The following is a 14,741-nucleotide window of genomic DNA, read 5'->3' on the forward strand; positions in this document are numbered from 1 at the left end:
TTTCTCGAAAGGCTTGCCTCCTTTTCGCGGAAGCTCCGACTCTTGACGACACATTTCCTGTCTTTTAGGGCCTAAAATTTAGGCGAAAGCGGTACGGAGACTCTCAAAGAGAACTACAACTCCCCGTCGGTCCGGGGTAAGATGACGTAACTTCCGCACCATCTTGGCCCCTTTGCCTCATGGGAGTTGTAGTTTTCTCGTTTGTGTTTCTGCCCTAGAAGTGGCGGCGGCAAGTTACAGATCAATAGCAATTGTCCAGGTGGCCTTCTAAGTTTCTTATAGGAGTGAGAGGGGTAGAGCGAGAGACTGCGCTGCGGCCTCTTCGGGGTCCCTTTAAGGAACACTCGCACGCCCTTCCAATTTAGAACCCCCAGAGCAGGGTAGCCTGGCTGCGGCAGAAGCCAGGGGTCATTGCTCTGTTGGCAGTTGAGCCTGAGGGGATTGGAGGGAGGGAATCCCTCCTCCCTCGGAGCCCTCTTTATTCCCCAGCTTTATTTCCCGGAAACCCAGAGATTAGGTCCCCAGCTCCCCCCAAAAGTAGTCAGGTATGTTTAGAAATTGGCCAGAGGGGCAGAGCGCGGGGGCGTGAATGTGAAAAGCCTCTACAGGCACGGGCGAGGGTAGAGGGGTGCTGGCGGTCTGGTGTTTGGGGCCCAGATTTCTGAGTTCCCACGCCTGGGTGCAGGAGAGAGGTATTTGGGGGAGAGAGAATTGGACTCCTGGGCCCCTGTTAGTGCCAAAAAATTGGAATAAGGCTGCGGTTTCCCTGGACGGGAGGAGGTGCTGGAATTCAGGCTTCCTAGCTGCTGGATAAAATGTAGCGCTTAAGATCAGACGTGCCCTAACCGGTTTGGCTCAGTGGATAGAGCGTCAGTCTGCGGACTCAAGGGTCCCAGGTTCGATTCCGGTCAAGGGCATGTACCTTGGTTGCGGGCACATCCCCAGTGGGGGGTGTGCAGGGGGCGGCTGATTGATGTTTCTCTCTCATCGATGTTTCTAGCTCTCTATCCTTCTCCCTTCCTCTCTGTAAAAAATCAATAGAATATATATTAAAAAAAAAAAAAAAGATCAGACGTTGCGGGGGGTGGGGGTGGGTGGGACGACGACACACAGAGCCCATTGGGAGGTGGGGTCTGAGTCCTGACTTCTCATTCTTGTTTCTCTAGAATGTCTCGGGAGAACGACACATGGAAAAAAGAGTGAGTAAGGCACCGGAGTGGGCAGGAGTGGAGAAAAGGGGTGCACGGGGCACTGAGCACCACACAGCACCATCAGCCTTGCTGGGAGGGGCTGGGGGCCTGGACCTCTGAGTCCTACCTAAAGGGAGCAGCCTGGGATGAGGACTAAGGGGTCAGAAAGGGGAGGGGCGTGGACTCCTGAGTGCTGAGACCCGAGGGCCCTGGGATCTCTGGCTCCTGGATCCAGACAGGCCAGTGTTGGGGGAAAGAGCTTTAGAATCTACCCCTTCTGTGACCTCACAAGTACCCAGAATCCTAACTTAGGGGGGCTCTCGGACATCCAGGGTGCCTTGCTTAGTCTTGTCATAAGCCTGCCTCTCCCTCAGGGTCCTGTGGGACGAGCTCGCCGCCATAAGGCTGCAGAAGCTGGAACAGCAGGTACTGTGCTAGGAGTCCTCACCCCCGCCCCCAACCCGGGGCCCCTTCATAGCCCCCCAGGAGCCCCATCCCCAGGGATCGCCCTGGGCGGGCTGGCCCTCCGTGGCTCTCTTGAGCCTCAGGTTCTGCAATTGGGAAATGAGAAAATAGGAACTCGGGATCCTAGAGAAGTAAACCTTGGGGATGAGGCTCCAAAACTTCTAAGGAACAAGGGCTCTGAGGGCAGGACTCCCAGGTCCTGGGGGCGGAGGGGACCAGGTGCCAGGATCCCTGGTTCTGAGGAAGGAAGAGACGAGGGACTGAGGGCTTGGGTTCCAAAAATTCTCCCACGGATGCAGGCCGCCCCTTCCCCAGGGCTCCCCTTCCCCAGGCCCATTTTCACCCGAGTCTTCCGCAGGACCTCTGGCCCCCACACACCCCTTTCCCGCTCCCGCAGCGGCGGCTATTTGAGAAGAAGCAGCGGCGGAAACGCCAAGATTTCCTCATGGTTCAGGCCAATCCTGACGCCTCCCTGCGGTCCTGCCGACCGCGCCAGAGGTCGGAGCGCCTCGCCGGGAACAGCGGTGAGGAAAGGGTCTGACCACCTCGAAGGCCAGGAGGGGGGGGCCTGTGGGAGCCCGGCGGAGCCCTGGAAAAGCCCGATTCACAGCCAGTGGGGACCCCAGGAAGAGGGCGGGTGCGGGCCCTTTAAGGCCACGAGAGGGCGGGGCTTGTTAGAGTTTGGGGCGGAGCCTGCGAGAGCCGGGGACCAACCAAAAGCGCGGGGCGGGGCCTAGGGAGGGCTGGGGCGGGGCCTGGTAGAGTTGCGGGGCGGGGCCTGGAAAAGCAGGACCAGGGCTGAGATTGGCAAAGCCCGGGGACCTGGGTGACTTAGAAACCAGGTGCTACGGACGGAGAACCCGGCGGGGGTGGTGTTCGCGAGGAGCCACAACTTAGTGGTCGGGCCGTCCTGGTCGGAGCCTTGGAATGAAGGGTGGGTTCTGCATGCGTCTCGGGGGTTTGGGTGGTGGTTCGGTCAGGGGCTGTGTGTGGGAGCCCAGGGCGGAGGCAGATCTTCGCCGTTTAGGGGCCTCTGCACTGTCTCCCAGGCCTCCGGAACCCTTTCCTCCGGGAGAACGTGCCAGAAGCACATCTGCACGCTGGTACCCACAGCGCCCAGGGCATCATGAGCTGTGGTGGCGATGGCCGCCCCGAGCCCAGCCCCTTGGCATCCCCGACGGAAGAAGGTACTCTCAAGCCCTTGGGCCGCCTATACTAGAACTCCACTCCCTCTAGAACCCAGGCGCCTGGAACCTCAATCCTTGATCTCCAAAAGAGCCTGGAGTGCAGACCCCCACTCCCCCCGCCCCAGGGGCTCTGAAATCCACACCAAGTCCAGGTCTTTTTAAAAAAAAAAAATTTTTTTATTGACTTCAGAGAGGAAGAGAGAGAAAGAGAAATATCCATAATGAGAGAGAATGATAGCTCGGCTGCCTCCTGCACGCCCCCTACTGGGGATCGAGCCCACAACCCGGGCATGTACCCTTGACGGGAATCGAACCTGGGACCCTTGAGTCCGCAGGCCGACGCTCTATCCACTGAGCCAAACCGGCCAGAGCCCAAGTCCCGGTCTTGAACCTTCTCCTTCTCCAACACCCAGTCATCTCAGTCTCCAGCCCTTCCCTCCCCTGGGATCCCAGCCTCCAGGTGCCTTCTCTCTTCTGCCCACCAGACACGTCCTATCCCGAGTTGGAGGAGGTCTTCGTGGAGGATGTTCCCACCTTCCGCCCTCCTTTCAAAGGGCCCCCAAGGATAAGATGCAGGGGTTGGATACCCCACGGACGACGTGGTAATTTGGGGGACATCGTCAGGCCCTCTGCTCCGAGTGGCAAATCCTCCCCCCTTTTGTAACAGCCTTTTGGAGATATAGTTCACATACCATACAGTTCACTCATTTAAAGTTTACAATGCCAGGGTTCTTAGCATATTTACAGAGATGCGCACCTATCGCCACAATCAGTTTTCCTGCATTTTCATCACCCCCAGAAGAAACCTGTACCTCTTATCAGTCACCACCCCCCTTTCTCCTAGCCCTAGGCAACCACTAATCCTAGATTTGCCTATTCTCGATGTTTCAGATAAACAGAATAATATGCAATATGATCTTTCATAACTGGCTTCTCATGTTCGCATGTTTTTAAGGTTCATCTATGTTGTAGTATTATCAGTACTTCATTCCCTTTTATTCTTTTAAAAAAAAATATATATATATATATTGATTTCAGAGAAGGGAGAGGAAGAGAGAGATAGAAACATCATTGAGAGAGAATCCTTGATTGGCTGCCTCCTGCACGCCCCCTACTGGAGGTGGAGCCTGCAACCTGGGCATGTGCCCTTGACCAGAACCGAACTTGGGACCCTTCAGTCCACAGGCTGAGGCTCTATCCACTGAGCCATCCCAGCTAGGGCTTCCCTTTTATTCTTTAATATTTCATTGTAATGACATTTTATTCTCACGAAAGGACTATTTCGCTATTGCAAAACAGGAATCTTAATTATCACCCCGAAACTCCACTCTCTCTCCACCCCCATCCTAGATCCCCAGTCTCTGCTCTGCTCTCTCTGGCACAAAGGGAAGGGGGAGCTCAAATCCTGCTCTGTCCTTAGGGCAGGCAGAGACTCCTTCACCTGTGTAGACGCCCTGAATATGAGGGAGGTGAGGGGTCTGGCAAGTGAGGGCGATGAGCTACCACTGGTGACCTTGTCCCGAGCTCCTGGGACCCAGGTGTCCCGAGCTCAGTCTGCTTCCGGCTTCTTCCATCCTTTAGGGTCCAGTACAGAGGACGATAACGAATCGCAGGATGGTGGAGATGAATGGGAGTCGCCTGGAAAGGATGATGATGGGGGAAGTGGAGACTCGAGCTCCAGCAGGGTGAGCCCATCAAGACAGAGGAAGAGGAGGGTGATGCTAAAACTCTGCAGCTCAATCAGAGGCTCCTTTTCCTGCTGGGTAGAATCTGTGCTGACTGAGCTCGCAGAGGCTCTGAGTGCCCCATTGACCATTATGAGGGTTTGAAGAGATGTGAGCACATCAAAACCCAGCCCACCGAAAGGCTGTGAGCTTGGGGGAGGGTGACACAGCCATAGGGAAGGGCCAGTTGGCAATCACTTTGGCATTGATGAAAGTGAGAGACATAGTTTCAGTTGGGCTCTGGCCAGTGCCTTGAGTGGCTAGAGCATCATGGGTTGCAAGTTTGATCCCCTGTCCCGCCAGGGTGGGTGCAGGAAGCAACCAGTAGATGTGTCTCTCTCGCATAGATGTTTCTCTTCTCTCCCTTTCTCTCCCTCCCTTCCTTCTCTAAAAATATCAACGGAAAAAATATATATCCTCCGGTGAGGATTAAGAATAACAACAACAACAAATAGTTTTAGTTGGGTAGATCCGGGCCATATTAAGTTATCTAGATCGAATCAACACATGTTTTAGCTGAACGGGCCTTGCAAAAGGAATTCTCCAATCGGTAGATGGAGTGAACCAGACCACAGAGAGAAGCTAGTGGGGCTTGGCTGGGTGGAAATCTGAAAGGGATCGACCAATCAGCAAGTGGCCGAGAAGTTTGACCAATAGGCAGAATACATGGTCGAGAGTGGGTGTAACCCTGAGCCGGGATGGCCAATCAGTGTTTTACTAGCGGGGGCTGGGGGGAGGGGCGGCTGGCCTGGGTCTGGGCTGCACCTCAACTTGCATTTGGCATGTGGGCCAGGGAGAAGACCTGGAGGAAAAGAGAGAGGAGTCGGAGTCCACAGTGAGGAATTTCCCAGGGCTGGCTGCCGAGAAGATGTCCGAGGCCCTGGAAAGCGAGGGCAGCGGGGGCTTCGGCAGTGCGCGGAGCTCGCCCCTCTCCACTCTCCTCTCCCCAGACCCGCGGCTCATCGCGGACTTGGAAGAATATGTGTTGCGGCCAGCGGTGCGCGGCTGCACGATGCAGTGTTGCATCAGCCGCGACAAGCGTGGCATAGACAAGGGCATGTTCCCTTTCTACTATCTCTACTTGGAGGCGATCAACGGCCACAGCCGGAAGGTGCCGTCTGGCGGCGGGGGCCGGCCCCCCCTCTCAGGGGCTTGACTTTCACGAACGCAAGCCTTGCTCATCACTGAGCTGGGACCTGTCCACTCCAACTCCAAAACGTCACAGAAGCGAGCTCCTTAGAGCCCAGTGGCAAAGGCCCTACCCGTCCCACAGCCGAGGACCTGCCCACGGTGGAGCTGGGCCCGGCTTTTTCAAACTCAGGCCACGCCCTACCGGGGTCCAAAACCTCACCCTTACACACCCTCCAGAACCCATCTTTGTAGGTCCCAGTCTGGCCGCTTGCTATAAGGCCCTACCCAAGCCCCTCCCTTGGAGGATTGCCTATGCAGAGCCAAGCCACGTCCCTCTCAGCCTAGCCACTCCCCTCTCTTTGTGGCTGCCCCTCAAGGCACTCTCTCCCAGAAAGGGCTTTTCCTACTCAGAGCCAGATCCACTTTTTTTTTATTTTTAAATATATTTTATTGACTTTTTACAGAGAGGAAGGGAGAGGGATAGAGAGTTAGGAACATCGATGAGAGAGAAACATCGATCAGCTGCCTCCTGCACACCCCCTACTGGGGATGTGCCCGCAACCAATGTACATGCCCTTGACTGGAATCGAACCTGGGACCCTTCAGTCCGCAGGCCGATGCTCTATCCACTGAGCCAAACCGGCTAGGGCCAGATCCACTTTTCCAGGATGCAACACCTACTGAAGACCTGGTGCAATGTCCAAAGGGAGGCTCTTCCCTGTTGTCCAGAGACAGGCCTGCTAGTCAGGTTCTCTCCTGCCTGGGCTCTGCCTGAAGGGGAGACATTAAGATGTGTAGCTCCCCTGCAGGACCCAGCCAGTGACTTTCTTCAGTGGGTACTGCACCTCCCAGCAAGCCTGGGGGCGCTTATTGCCCCATTACCCTTCCCTCTGCCGCCCCCGCCCCCCGGCCCCCGGACATAACGTTTCCTTGTCTTTAGACCCCTAGCCCTCGCCCAATCCCCGAAATCGAATCTGATGGGCTGTTCTCTGATCCACAGCACTTCCTTCTCGCTGGGCGCAAGAGAAAAATGAGCACAACCTCTAATTATCTAATTTCCCTGGACCCCACAGACCTGTCTCGGGATGGGCAGAGCTTTGTGGGCAAAGTCAGGTAGGCAGAGCCCTGATGTGTGTGGGAAACAGATGGCAGGTGATAGGGCACCCGGGGAAAGAAGGGGGAGAATTGAACTACATTTCCCAACAGGCCATAGAGCACAAGTCCTACCTGCTCTAGGAAGGACCTTTTCTCGTAGGGACTGGTGGGCTCTGAAGTTCTTCAGGTTGTAGCCCCAGGGTGGTTAGAAATAGAACTGGAGGTTTTGGAGCACAGGCTGGCCTTTAAGACATTTGACTTCTTGAAAGGCCAGGGGCTGGGACTCCTCTAATACTAACCAACAGGTATTAGAGGGAAGAGGGTTCCTAAAGGGCTGAGGCAGGAAATGATAAATTATGGATCGCAGGGCTGGGGCTGTGGCTACATGGAAATGAGTCTTATGTAGTAGAGGACTGATGGGAAGAATTGATAAGATGGCATGGGAAAGCAGTTAATGTACAGTAGAATGGTAACGATGATTATTTTATTCTGGCCTTCCTGGAGTAGATCTAATGTCTTCGGCACCAAATTCACCATTTTCGACAATGGGGTGAATCCTGAAAAAAAGTATTTCATCCCAGACACTGGCCGGATCAGGGAGGAGCTGGGCGTTGTGTGTTATGTAAGTATCCCGGAGACTAGAGAGTGAGTGGAGCAGATGGTAGGGAGGGAGAAAGAGCCAGGCCAACTGGAGCATGATACCCTAGGATACCAACGTCTTGGGATTCCGAGGGCCCCGGAAAATGTCTGTGATCATTCCAGGAATTGATGGCCAGAACAAGAGAATCAGCGTCCAGCCACAAAATGTGAGTTGGCTGAGGTTGAGAATCTCTGGGTCGATAGGGGAGGAAGGGCTATGTCACAGGCCCTAGGTCCTAAGGGAGGAGGGGCCCATGGTTGCAGGTCACATGTGCAGCTGGGAGGATCTTGTCAGATTTATGTGTCTCAGGGAGGGGAGGCTAAAAACTCAAAATTGTGTGTCCGGAGAAAAAAAAGCCTAGTTTGTGGTAGGTTAACCACGCCCTCTGCTTTGCCCTCTAGGGGCGGGACCGCCTTATGAGTCGCATCCAACGGGGGGCCAACCAGGGGCTGGTTCTCCTGCAAAACAAAGCCCCATCGTGGAGCTACGAGACTGGCGCCTACGTGCTGAATTTTCACGGTCGAGTCACTCAGGCCTCGGTCAAGAACTTCCAGATTGTGTATCCAGATGACCGTGAGCTCCTAGGAACTCGGCTGGGGGTGGGGGGCGGAGGGAACGGGGATACCAATGGACAAGAACTACTACTCCCATCAACACTTAAGGTTTTCTCTCAGCAAGGCCCACGCCACGCTGTTGCAAAGCCTCTTGGGAACTGTAGTTTATGCGGCACTAATAGGCTTTCCGGGCAAAGTAAGGGTGCCTTACAGTCTCTTAGTTTTCTCAGCTCATAGGGCAGGGTAAGAGTCTGACTAGGTTTCTAACTTGCTCCTCAGCCGACTACTTGGTGCTTCAGTTCGGCCGCGTGGCCCCAGACATGTTCACCATGGACTTCTGCTTCCCCCTTTGCCCACTTCAAGCCTTTGCTATCTGCTTGTCCAGTTTTGATGGGAAACTGGCGTGCGAGTAATCCAATAAAATATAATACTCTCCACAGCGCCTGTGCCTGCTCATTTGGAGAACGGCCTCCAGCATGCCTTCTTGCACCACCTCACTAACAACCAACACCTATTAGACGTGTTCTGGGTTCTCGGGAGTGGGCTGTTGAGCAGCACCTGCTCTGGTGGCACTCAGTGCATCATGGGAGACAGGGTCTTAACAAAAAACCAAACCACTCCTCCGCTATGAAGGAGAAAAGCCCATGGAGGCACAAGTCATTTGGCTCAAAGCAAGGCATCTAAAAAAAGTTTTCATACTACACCTGTAGAATCCCAAGGAACTAGCTGATTCACCAGGGGTCAGGAACGGGAACATCAGATAGTAGACAGAGCTCATGCAACGATCGTAAAGTGGAAGGGGGCTAGGTGGTTTGGGAAAATGAAAGGCTAGTGTGGTAGGAGCCTGGGGAACCAATCGAGGAGGGGGAGCGGGAGGCTGGACAGGGTGCCCGTGCTGGACAGATCTTACTAGATCAGAACAAAGTTCTAAGCTGGAGACATAAACTTGGGTGGTAACTGAAGACATGCAAGGGTGAGGGAGAATAATTACAATACCCGCTAACACATTGAATTGACAAGCATTTTTTTTTAATATCTGATTTCAGAGAGGAACGGAGAGGGAGAGAAACATCAATGATGAGAATCATTGATAGGCTGCCTCCTGCACACCCCCCACTGGGGACCAAGCCTGCATCCTGAGCATGTGCCCTGATGGGGAATCGAACAGTGACCTGGTTTATAGGTCAACACTCAACCACTGAGCTGGCTGGGCAACAAGCATTACTTTAAACACAAACTCCTTTGGGGCCTTTGTAATCCCCTAAGGTATATGCAGTTGTTTGCCACAGATAAGGAAACTGAGGCAATGGGCACAGGGCTTGTAAATGTTTAATCGGGGCAGTTGAAAATCCTTAAGGAACTCACTATGTGAAGGCCAGTAGGAGGATGTTTGTACAGTGGGGCCTTGAATTACGAGTTCAATTCGTTTGGAGACCGAGCTAGTTAAGGAGCTCGTTAACTCAAATTACTCTGTCAACTCAAAGCAAAAAATCCGAGGAGAGACAGCTGGTATCTCAAAAAACTGGTTAGTTGGGGCATTCCTAAGTCAAGGCCCCACTGTATATTCCAGGGAGATGCAGAAAACTAGAGCCTAACCCTTGGTTAGAGACCAGTGAGTCTAGCTCCCAGCCCCCTTTGAGGAGATAATTGTCCCAAGTCTAATAAAATTTAGGTGGAAGCCAAAGAAAAACTACAAAACTCCCCTGCCTTTTGTTCAAAAGAAGCCTCAGGAGAAGAGGCAAATTTGAGGGATGATGGGAAATGTAGTTTATCCTCTATTAAGGCACCGCCTCTTTCCTATTCCCCCCAACTACTTCCAGGACCCAGGAGAGGTAGATACTGTCAGTTCAGATACACAAGGTGACATTGCTCAGTACAAACCAAAAGACTTTATTTCTTAAACCAACTGGTAAAAAAATAAATAGTGAATAACACAAAAACCACAGAATCCTAGCCACGCCTCCCACTGAGGCCTAAGGCAGGAGACAGGGACACACAAAGAGGGGAGGGAGAGGCCTCAGTATGGCTCAAGAGTGTGGCCTGGACACAGGATGTGGGCAAGGTCTGGGTCGTGGCAGGTAAGGCAGCCAGAGAAGAGGGAGGGTCCCCGAGGCGTGCCCAGGCCCTGGCCCGAGCTGCAGGGGTGAGGCAGGGGCCCAGTTTCTCCTCAGCCTGGGCAATTCGGCGGGCAAAGCGGCTTCGATCCCGGGCAAACTGCTCCCAGGGGCCCCTTCGGGCAGCCTGGGCTGGTCCAGCCCAGACAATCAGGAAATGGATGGAGACCTTCTCAGAGAAGTGCACCTGGAGACAGACCGGCACAGACATACAGACACAGGATACACACGGCCACAGGGGGGAGAGGGAAGAGAGAACCAGACAAAAATTACACAAAAATGCTTGCTATCTGTCTGGTCACCTGCCTGCCACCAAATTCTCCGTCTGACTCACTGAAGACAGAGGTGGTTCTCTGGGGCTGACAAGTACCACAGCTGCTCCCAGGGGAGCCCAGCCTCTTGCAAAGGATTGCATTACAATGAGCACAGCCCTCCCAGTGGAGTTCACATGCAACCTTCTGTAACACACAGGGGACCAGTCCCAGCTCCCTCCTCCCTAACACTCAGGAATCCCAGGTGCTCTCCCTCCCGGGCACGCCCACGCCTCTCAACTCATCCTGGGCTAACCCCCGAACCTGTCTCTAGCCCCCTTTTTTCATATTTTCTAGTGAGCCAAAGCAGCCCTCTTGTTTCTTCTATCGTAAGCCCTTGTTTTACTGTCCCCAGCTTTAAAAAATAAGGGAATCAGAGCCCCCAGCACCAACCTTTCTGGCCTTTTGGGGAGTCTCGGGGTCCGGATGCTGGGTGGGGGTTCCTGCAGACTTGAGCCGCCTTTGCAGTCGGAGGGGCAGCCGAGGAAGAGGCCAGGGAGGTGGTGGCTTCTCTCCTGGTAGGTAGATGGCCACTCGGAAGGGCTCAGCTTCTCCCCATTCCTCAGCAGCTTCCACTCCCTCTGTCTCCTTTCCAGGTGGGTATGTCCAGTCCCTGAGGGCACTCTGGGCCTGAAGGGAAGAACTTGGGTCCGAGCCAGCTGTCTCTGAATCATCTTTCTCATCCTCATTCTCCTCATACTCCTCCTCTGTGTCCTCTCCTGGCCGGTACACCCAGGCACTCAAGAAGGTACTTGTGGGGGGGATGGAAGAGGGACCCTCAGCTTCTCCCTCCTCCTCAGATGCTCCTGAATCACTGTCTTCATCTTCCTCCTCTGTGTCCTCTCCTGGTTGGTACACCCAGGCCCTCAAGAAGGTACTTGTGGGGGGAATCGAAGAGGGACCCTCAGCTTCTCCCTCCTCCTCAGCTGCTCCTGAATCACTATCTTCCTCTTCCTCCTCTGTGTCCTCTCCTGGCCGGTACACCCAGGCCCTCAAGAAGGTACTTGTGGGGGGAATCGAAGAGGGACCCTCAGCTTCTCCCTCCTCCTCAGCTGCTCCTGAATCACTATCTTCTTCTTCCTCCTCTGTGTCTTCTCCTGGCCGATACACCCAGGCCCTCAAGAAGGTACTTGTGGTGGGGATGGAAGAGGGACCCTCAGCTTCTCCCTCCTCCTCAGCTGCTCCTGAATCACTATCTTCTTCTTCCTCCTCTGTGTCTTCTCCTGGCCGATACACCCAGGCCCTCAAGAAGGTACTTGTGGTGGGGATGGAAGAGGGACCCTCAGCTTCTCCCTCCTCCTCAAATGCTCCTGAATCACTGTCCTCATCTTCCTCTTCTGTGTCCTCTCCTGGTTGGTACACCCAGGCCCTCAAGAAGGTACTTGTGGTGGGGATGGAAGAGGGACCCTCAGCTTCTCCCTCCTCCTCAAATGCTCCTGAATCACTGTCCTCATCTTCCTCTTCTGTGTCCTCTCCTGGTTGGTACACCCAGGCCCTCAAGAAGGTACTTGTGGTGGGGATGGAAGAGGGACCCTCAGCTTCTCCCTCCTCCTCAGATGCTCCTGAATCACTGTCTTCATCTTCCTCCCCTGTGTCCTCTCCTGGCCAACACACCCAGGCCCTCAAGAAGGTACTTGTGGTGGGGATGGCGGACAGACCCTCAGCTTCCCCTGAAGTGTTGTCCTCCTCCTCCTCCTCCTCTGTGATCTTATTGGGTTGATGCTGCCAGGTCCTGAGCAGGGGCCTGTGGCTTAGAACTGAGGTGTGGGGCTCTGGGTCGGCTTCTTTCTCAGCCTTTCCATCCTTTTCCTCAGATTTCTCCCCTGAATTACACTCCCAGGCGCTGGGGCGGGAGCCTGCAGATGAAGAGGTAATGGAGATCTTCCGGGTTTCTTCACTGTCTGTTCTTTCTTCCTCCTTAGCTCCAGCCTCTTCTTCCCCTGCAGCACACACCCAAGCACTGGGCTTGGATCCTGGGGATGAGGGGGAAGTAGATGTTGTGGGAACTTTATTTACAGCTTCTCCATCCTCCTCCTCCTCCATCCCTGGACAGTGCTCCCAGTGTGATGGAGGGAAAGAGAACAATGTCATCACTTTATCTTCAGCAACTCCTCCTTCCTCAGTTTCCTCTTCCCCAGGAAGGTCTTGCAGGGTTCTCAGAAGGCTGAGGGGCATGGGAGCAGGCTGGCCACCTATATAGTCACTTCCTTGCTCTTTAGGGATGCTGGTTGCTTCTTCCCCACCATATTCTTCATCATCTTCTGAAAGTTCCCAGGCTTCAAGAAGAGAACTGTTGGCCTCTCGGTCAGGGCAGGACGACCCGCCATCCTCCACGGCTCTTCCACTGTCTCCAGGCTCCCGCGGAGGGTGCCCACCCCATGGGGCACAGTGGGTGGCCAAAGCAGCCTTAGTCACTTCCTCCAGGCAAGCTTCTCCCTGATCTGCACTGGTTACTGCGTCCTCCAGCCAGGGCTTTAGAGGTCCTGGGACCCTCAGCCGGCTCCAGGCCCTGCTGAGGAGGCCCATCAGCGGGGACAGGAGGAAGAAGGGGTGGGCATCCCTCCAGGGGAGGGGCTGGGGCACTTGGCCTGGAGCCATCTGTCTGGGCTGGGGAAAAGGGAGTAAGAAGCCATTTAGGAAACAGCATCAGGGGATGACCTTGAGTCAGCAACGGAAACACTAACACAAATAGCAACATGAGTCCCTGCCAACATTCCTTTCCGATTACCAGCCACTCCCATCTCTGTCGTAGGTTCCGGCCTCTCTTTCCTTTTAAAACCCAGGAGTCGGGGTCCCCATTCCCTCCTTCCTTAGACCCAAAAGTCCAAGGCTGCCATTTTCCCTCAGACCCACAAGTCCCAGGCCCAAGAAGGGAGAACACAGGTCCTCTATTAGTTCCCCTTCGGGATAAAGTCCTGGTCTTTGGTTCTCTCCTCCTCCTGAGGATTGACAAGCCAGGCCCTCAACACCCGCCACCCTTGGAGACTCAAAAATTCCGACCCCGGACTCCCGCCACACCCCCCATCTGTAATACTCTCAACAATAAAGATAAACATTTAAAAAATAACAAAACAAGGCCACTAGAGGCACACACACAGGGAAGATGGCCATGTGACTACGGAGGCAGAGCTAGGAGCCAAGGAATTCCAAGAACTGACAACAAACACCGGAAAATAAGCAGCAAGGAAGAATTCTGTCTTAGGGCCTTCAGAGGGAGCGTGGCCCTGCTGCCATCTTAGGGCCTTCAGAGGGAGCGTGGCCCTGCTGCCATCTTTTTTTTTTCCCCCCTGCTGCCATCTTTACTGCAGACTTCTAGCCTCCAGAACTGTGCGGAAATAAATTTGTTTTAAGCAAAAAAAAAAAAAAAAAAAAATTCCGGCCTCCTCAGCCTCCTGGTTGCTCCCTGGGGACCGAGTCTGGCTCCTAGACGGGCTCAGCACTCCACGCTCCCAAACCCTCTACTCACGTCGGAGCCCTGGGGCCGGGCCCCGCCCCGCCCCGCCGCCCCCGCCGGACACAGGAATTCCGGTTCCCAGGCCTCTTCCTCAGGACCCATGAGTCCCGGCCCCCAACATGCCTGTCTCATTACCCAGAGGTCCAAGCTCTCCCCTCCTTCACGACCGAAAGTCTGAGCCCTCGCCCCTAGCCCGCGGAGACCCGTGCGTTCCCGTCCCTCACTCACCGGATGCGGGCTGCGCGTCACCTCGGGGGCAAAAGCGCCGGCTTGGGCTGCCAGGAGCATTCGCGGGTCCGGACGGCTCGGGAGGCCAGCGCTTTCATCTCGCCCTGCGGCGTCGGGCTCGGCGCTCAAACTGTCTCCGGTCGCTGCAAGCGCGGTCGCGACAAACGGGCGCGGGGTCTCGAGGAGCGGCGGGGTCTCGCGGCGTGGCGCATGAAATCAACAACTGAGCTGGGAAGGGAGCCAATGAGTGTGCGCCACCGCCCGCGAGGCCTTTTATAGTCTTACGCCACCGGACGTGCTGACGTCTCGAAAAGGGGCGGGGCTTCGAAACGAAAAAAAAAGCAGAGAAACAGGAAGGGAAATAAGGTTGGAATTCTCGCGGGGATTCCGGACTGTGTGTCGTCACCGCGGCATTTTAAGCGTGACCACGCCCCGACACAAGCCAGCTGTCAATCAAATGCGTCATGGGCTCTAGCCGTGAGGGAGCTCTCTGACCCCAATTGAACCCGCAGGCCCCAGTCTAGAGCCTCCCACCGTCGCATCCGGTATAGGAGAGTATTCTTGTTTTTGTTTGTTTGTTTTTAATATATTTTTTTTATTGATTTCAAAGAGGAAAGGAGATGGAAGGAGAGAGAGAGAAACATCAAT

At 54.7% G+C, this 14,741-nt stretch overlaps 2 protein-coding genes across 3 annotated transcripts; one reads left to right on the forward strand and one right to left on the reverse strand.

Annotated features, from left to right (window-relative positions):
• The first annotated feature begins 18 nt into the window (after nucleotides 1-18).
• TULP2 (TUB like protein 2) lies at nucleotides 19-8,418 on the forward strand. 2 transcript variants are annotated; one of them, XM_070402121.1, is made up of 13 exons: nucleotides 19-136; nucleotides 1,167-1,199; nucleotides 1,565-1,616; nucleotides 2,053-2,179; nucleotides 2,705-2,842; nucleotides 3,328-3,444; nucleotides 4,424-4,527; nucleotides 5,360-5,677; nucleotides 6,698-6,810; nucleotides 7,300-7,414; nucleotides 7,500-7,598; nucleotides 7,834-8,005; nucleotides 8,266-8,418. In XM_070402121.1, exons 2-13 carry the CDS (start codon nucleotides 1,168-1,170, stop codon nucleotides 8,397-8,399), a joined length of 1,521 nt encoding a protein of 506 aa, XP_070258222.1. In that variant the 5' UTR covers nucleotides 19-136; nucleotide 1,167; the 3' UTR covers nucleotides 8,400-8,418. The 2 variants fall into 2 exon arrangements, with proteins under 2 accessions (XP_070258222.1, XP_070258223.1); XM_070402122.1 differs by lacking the exons at nucleotides 19-136; nucleotides 1,167-1,199; nucleotides 1,565-1,616; nucleotides 2,053-2,179 and adding an exon at nucleotides 2,486-2,589.
• A 1,438-nt stretch (nucleotides 8,419-9,856) lies between these two features.
• Nucleotides 9,857-14,328, reverse strand: PPP1R15A (protein phosphatase 1 regulatory subunit 15A). The gene is made up of 3 exons (XM_070402120.1): nucleotides 14,094-14,328; nucleotides 10,805-13,018; nucleotides 9,857-10,287 (listed from the first exon to the last, which is right to left on the reverse strand). Exons 1-3 carry the CDS (start codon nucleotides 14,151-14,153, stop codon nucleotides 9,937-9,939), a joined length of 2,625 nt encoding a protein of 874 aa, XP_070258221.1. The 5' UTR covers nucleotides 14,154-14,328; the 3' UTR covers nucleotides 9,857-9,936.
• Nucleotides 14,329-14,741: the final 413 nt, after the last annotated feature.

Source organism: Myotis yumanensis, unplaced genomic scaffold (assembly GCF_028538775.1).
Source record: "Myotis yumanensis isolate MYYU_CA2020_CCGP unplaced genomic scaffold, mMyoYum1.0.hap1 SCAF_23, whole genome shotgun sequence".
NCBI classification, from domain to species: Eukaryota; Metazoa; Chordata; class Mammalia; order Chiroptera; family Vespertilionidae; genus Myotis; species Myotis yumanensis.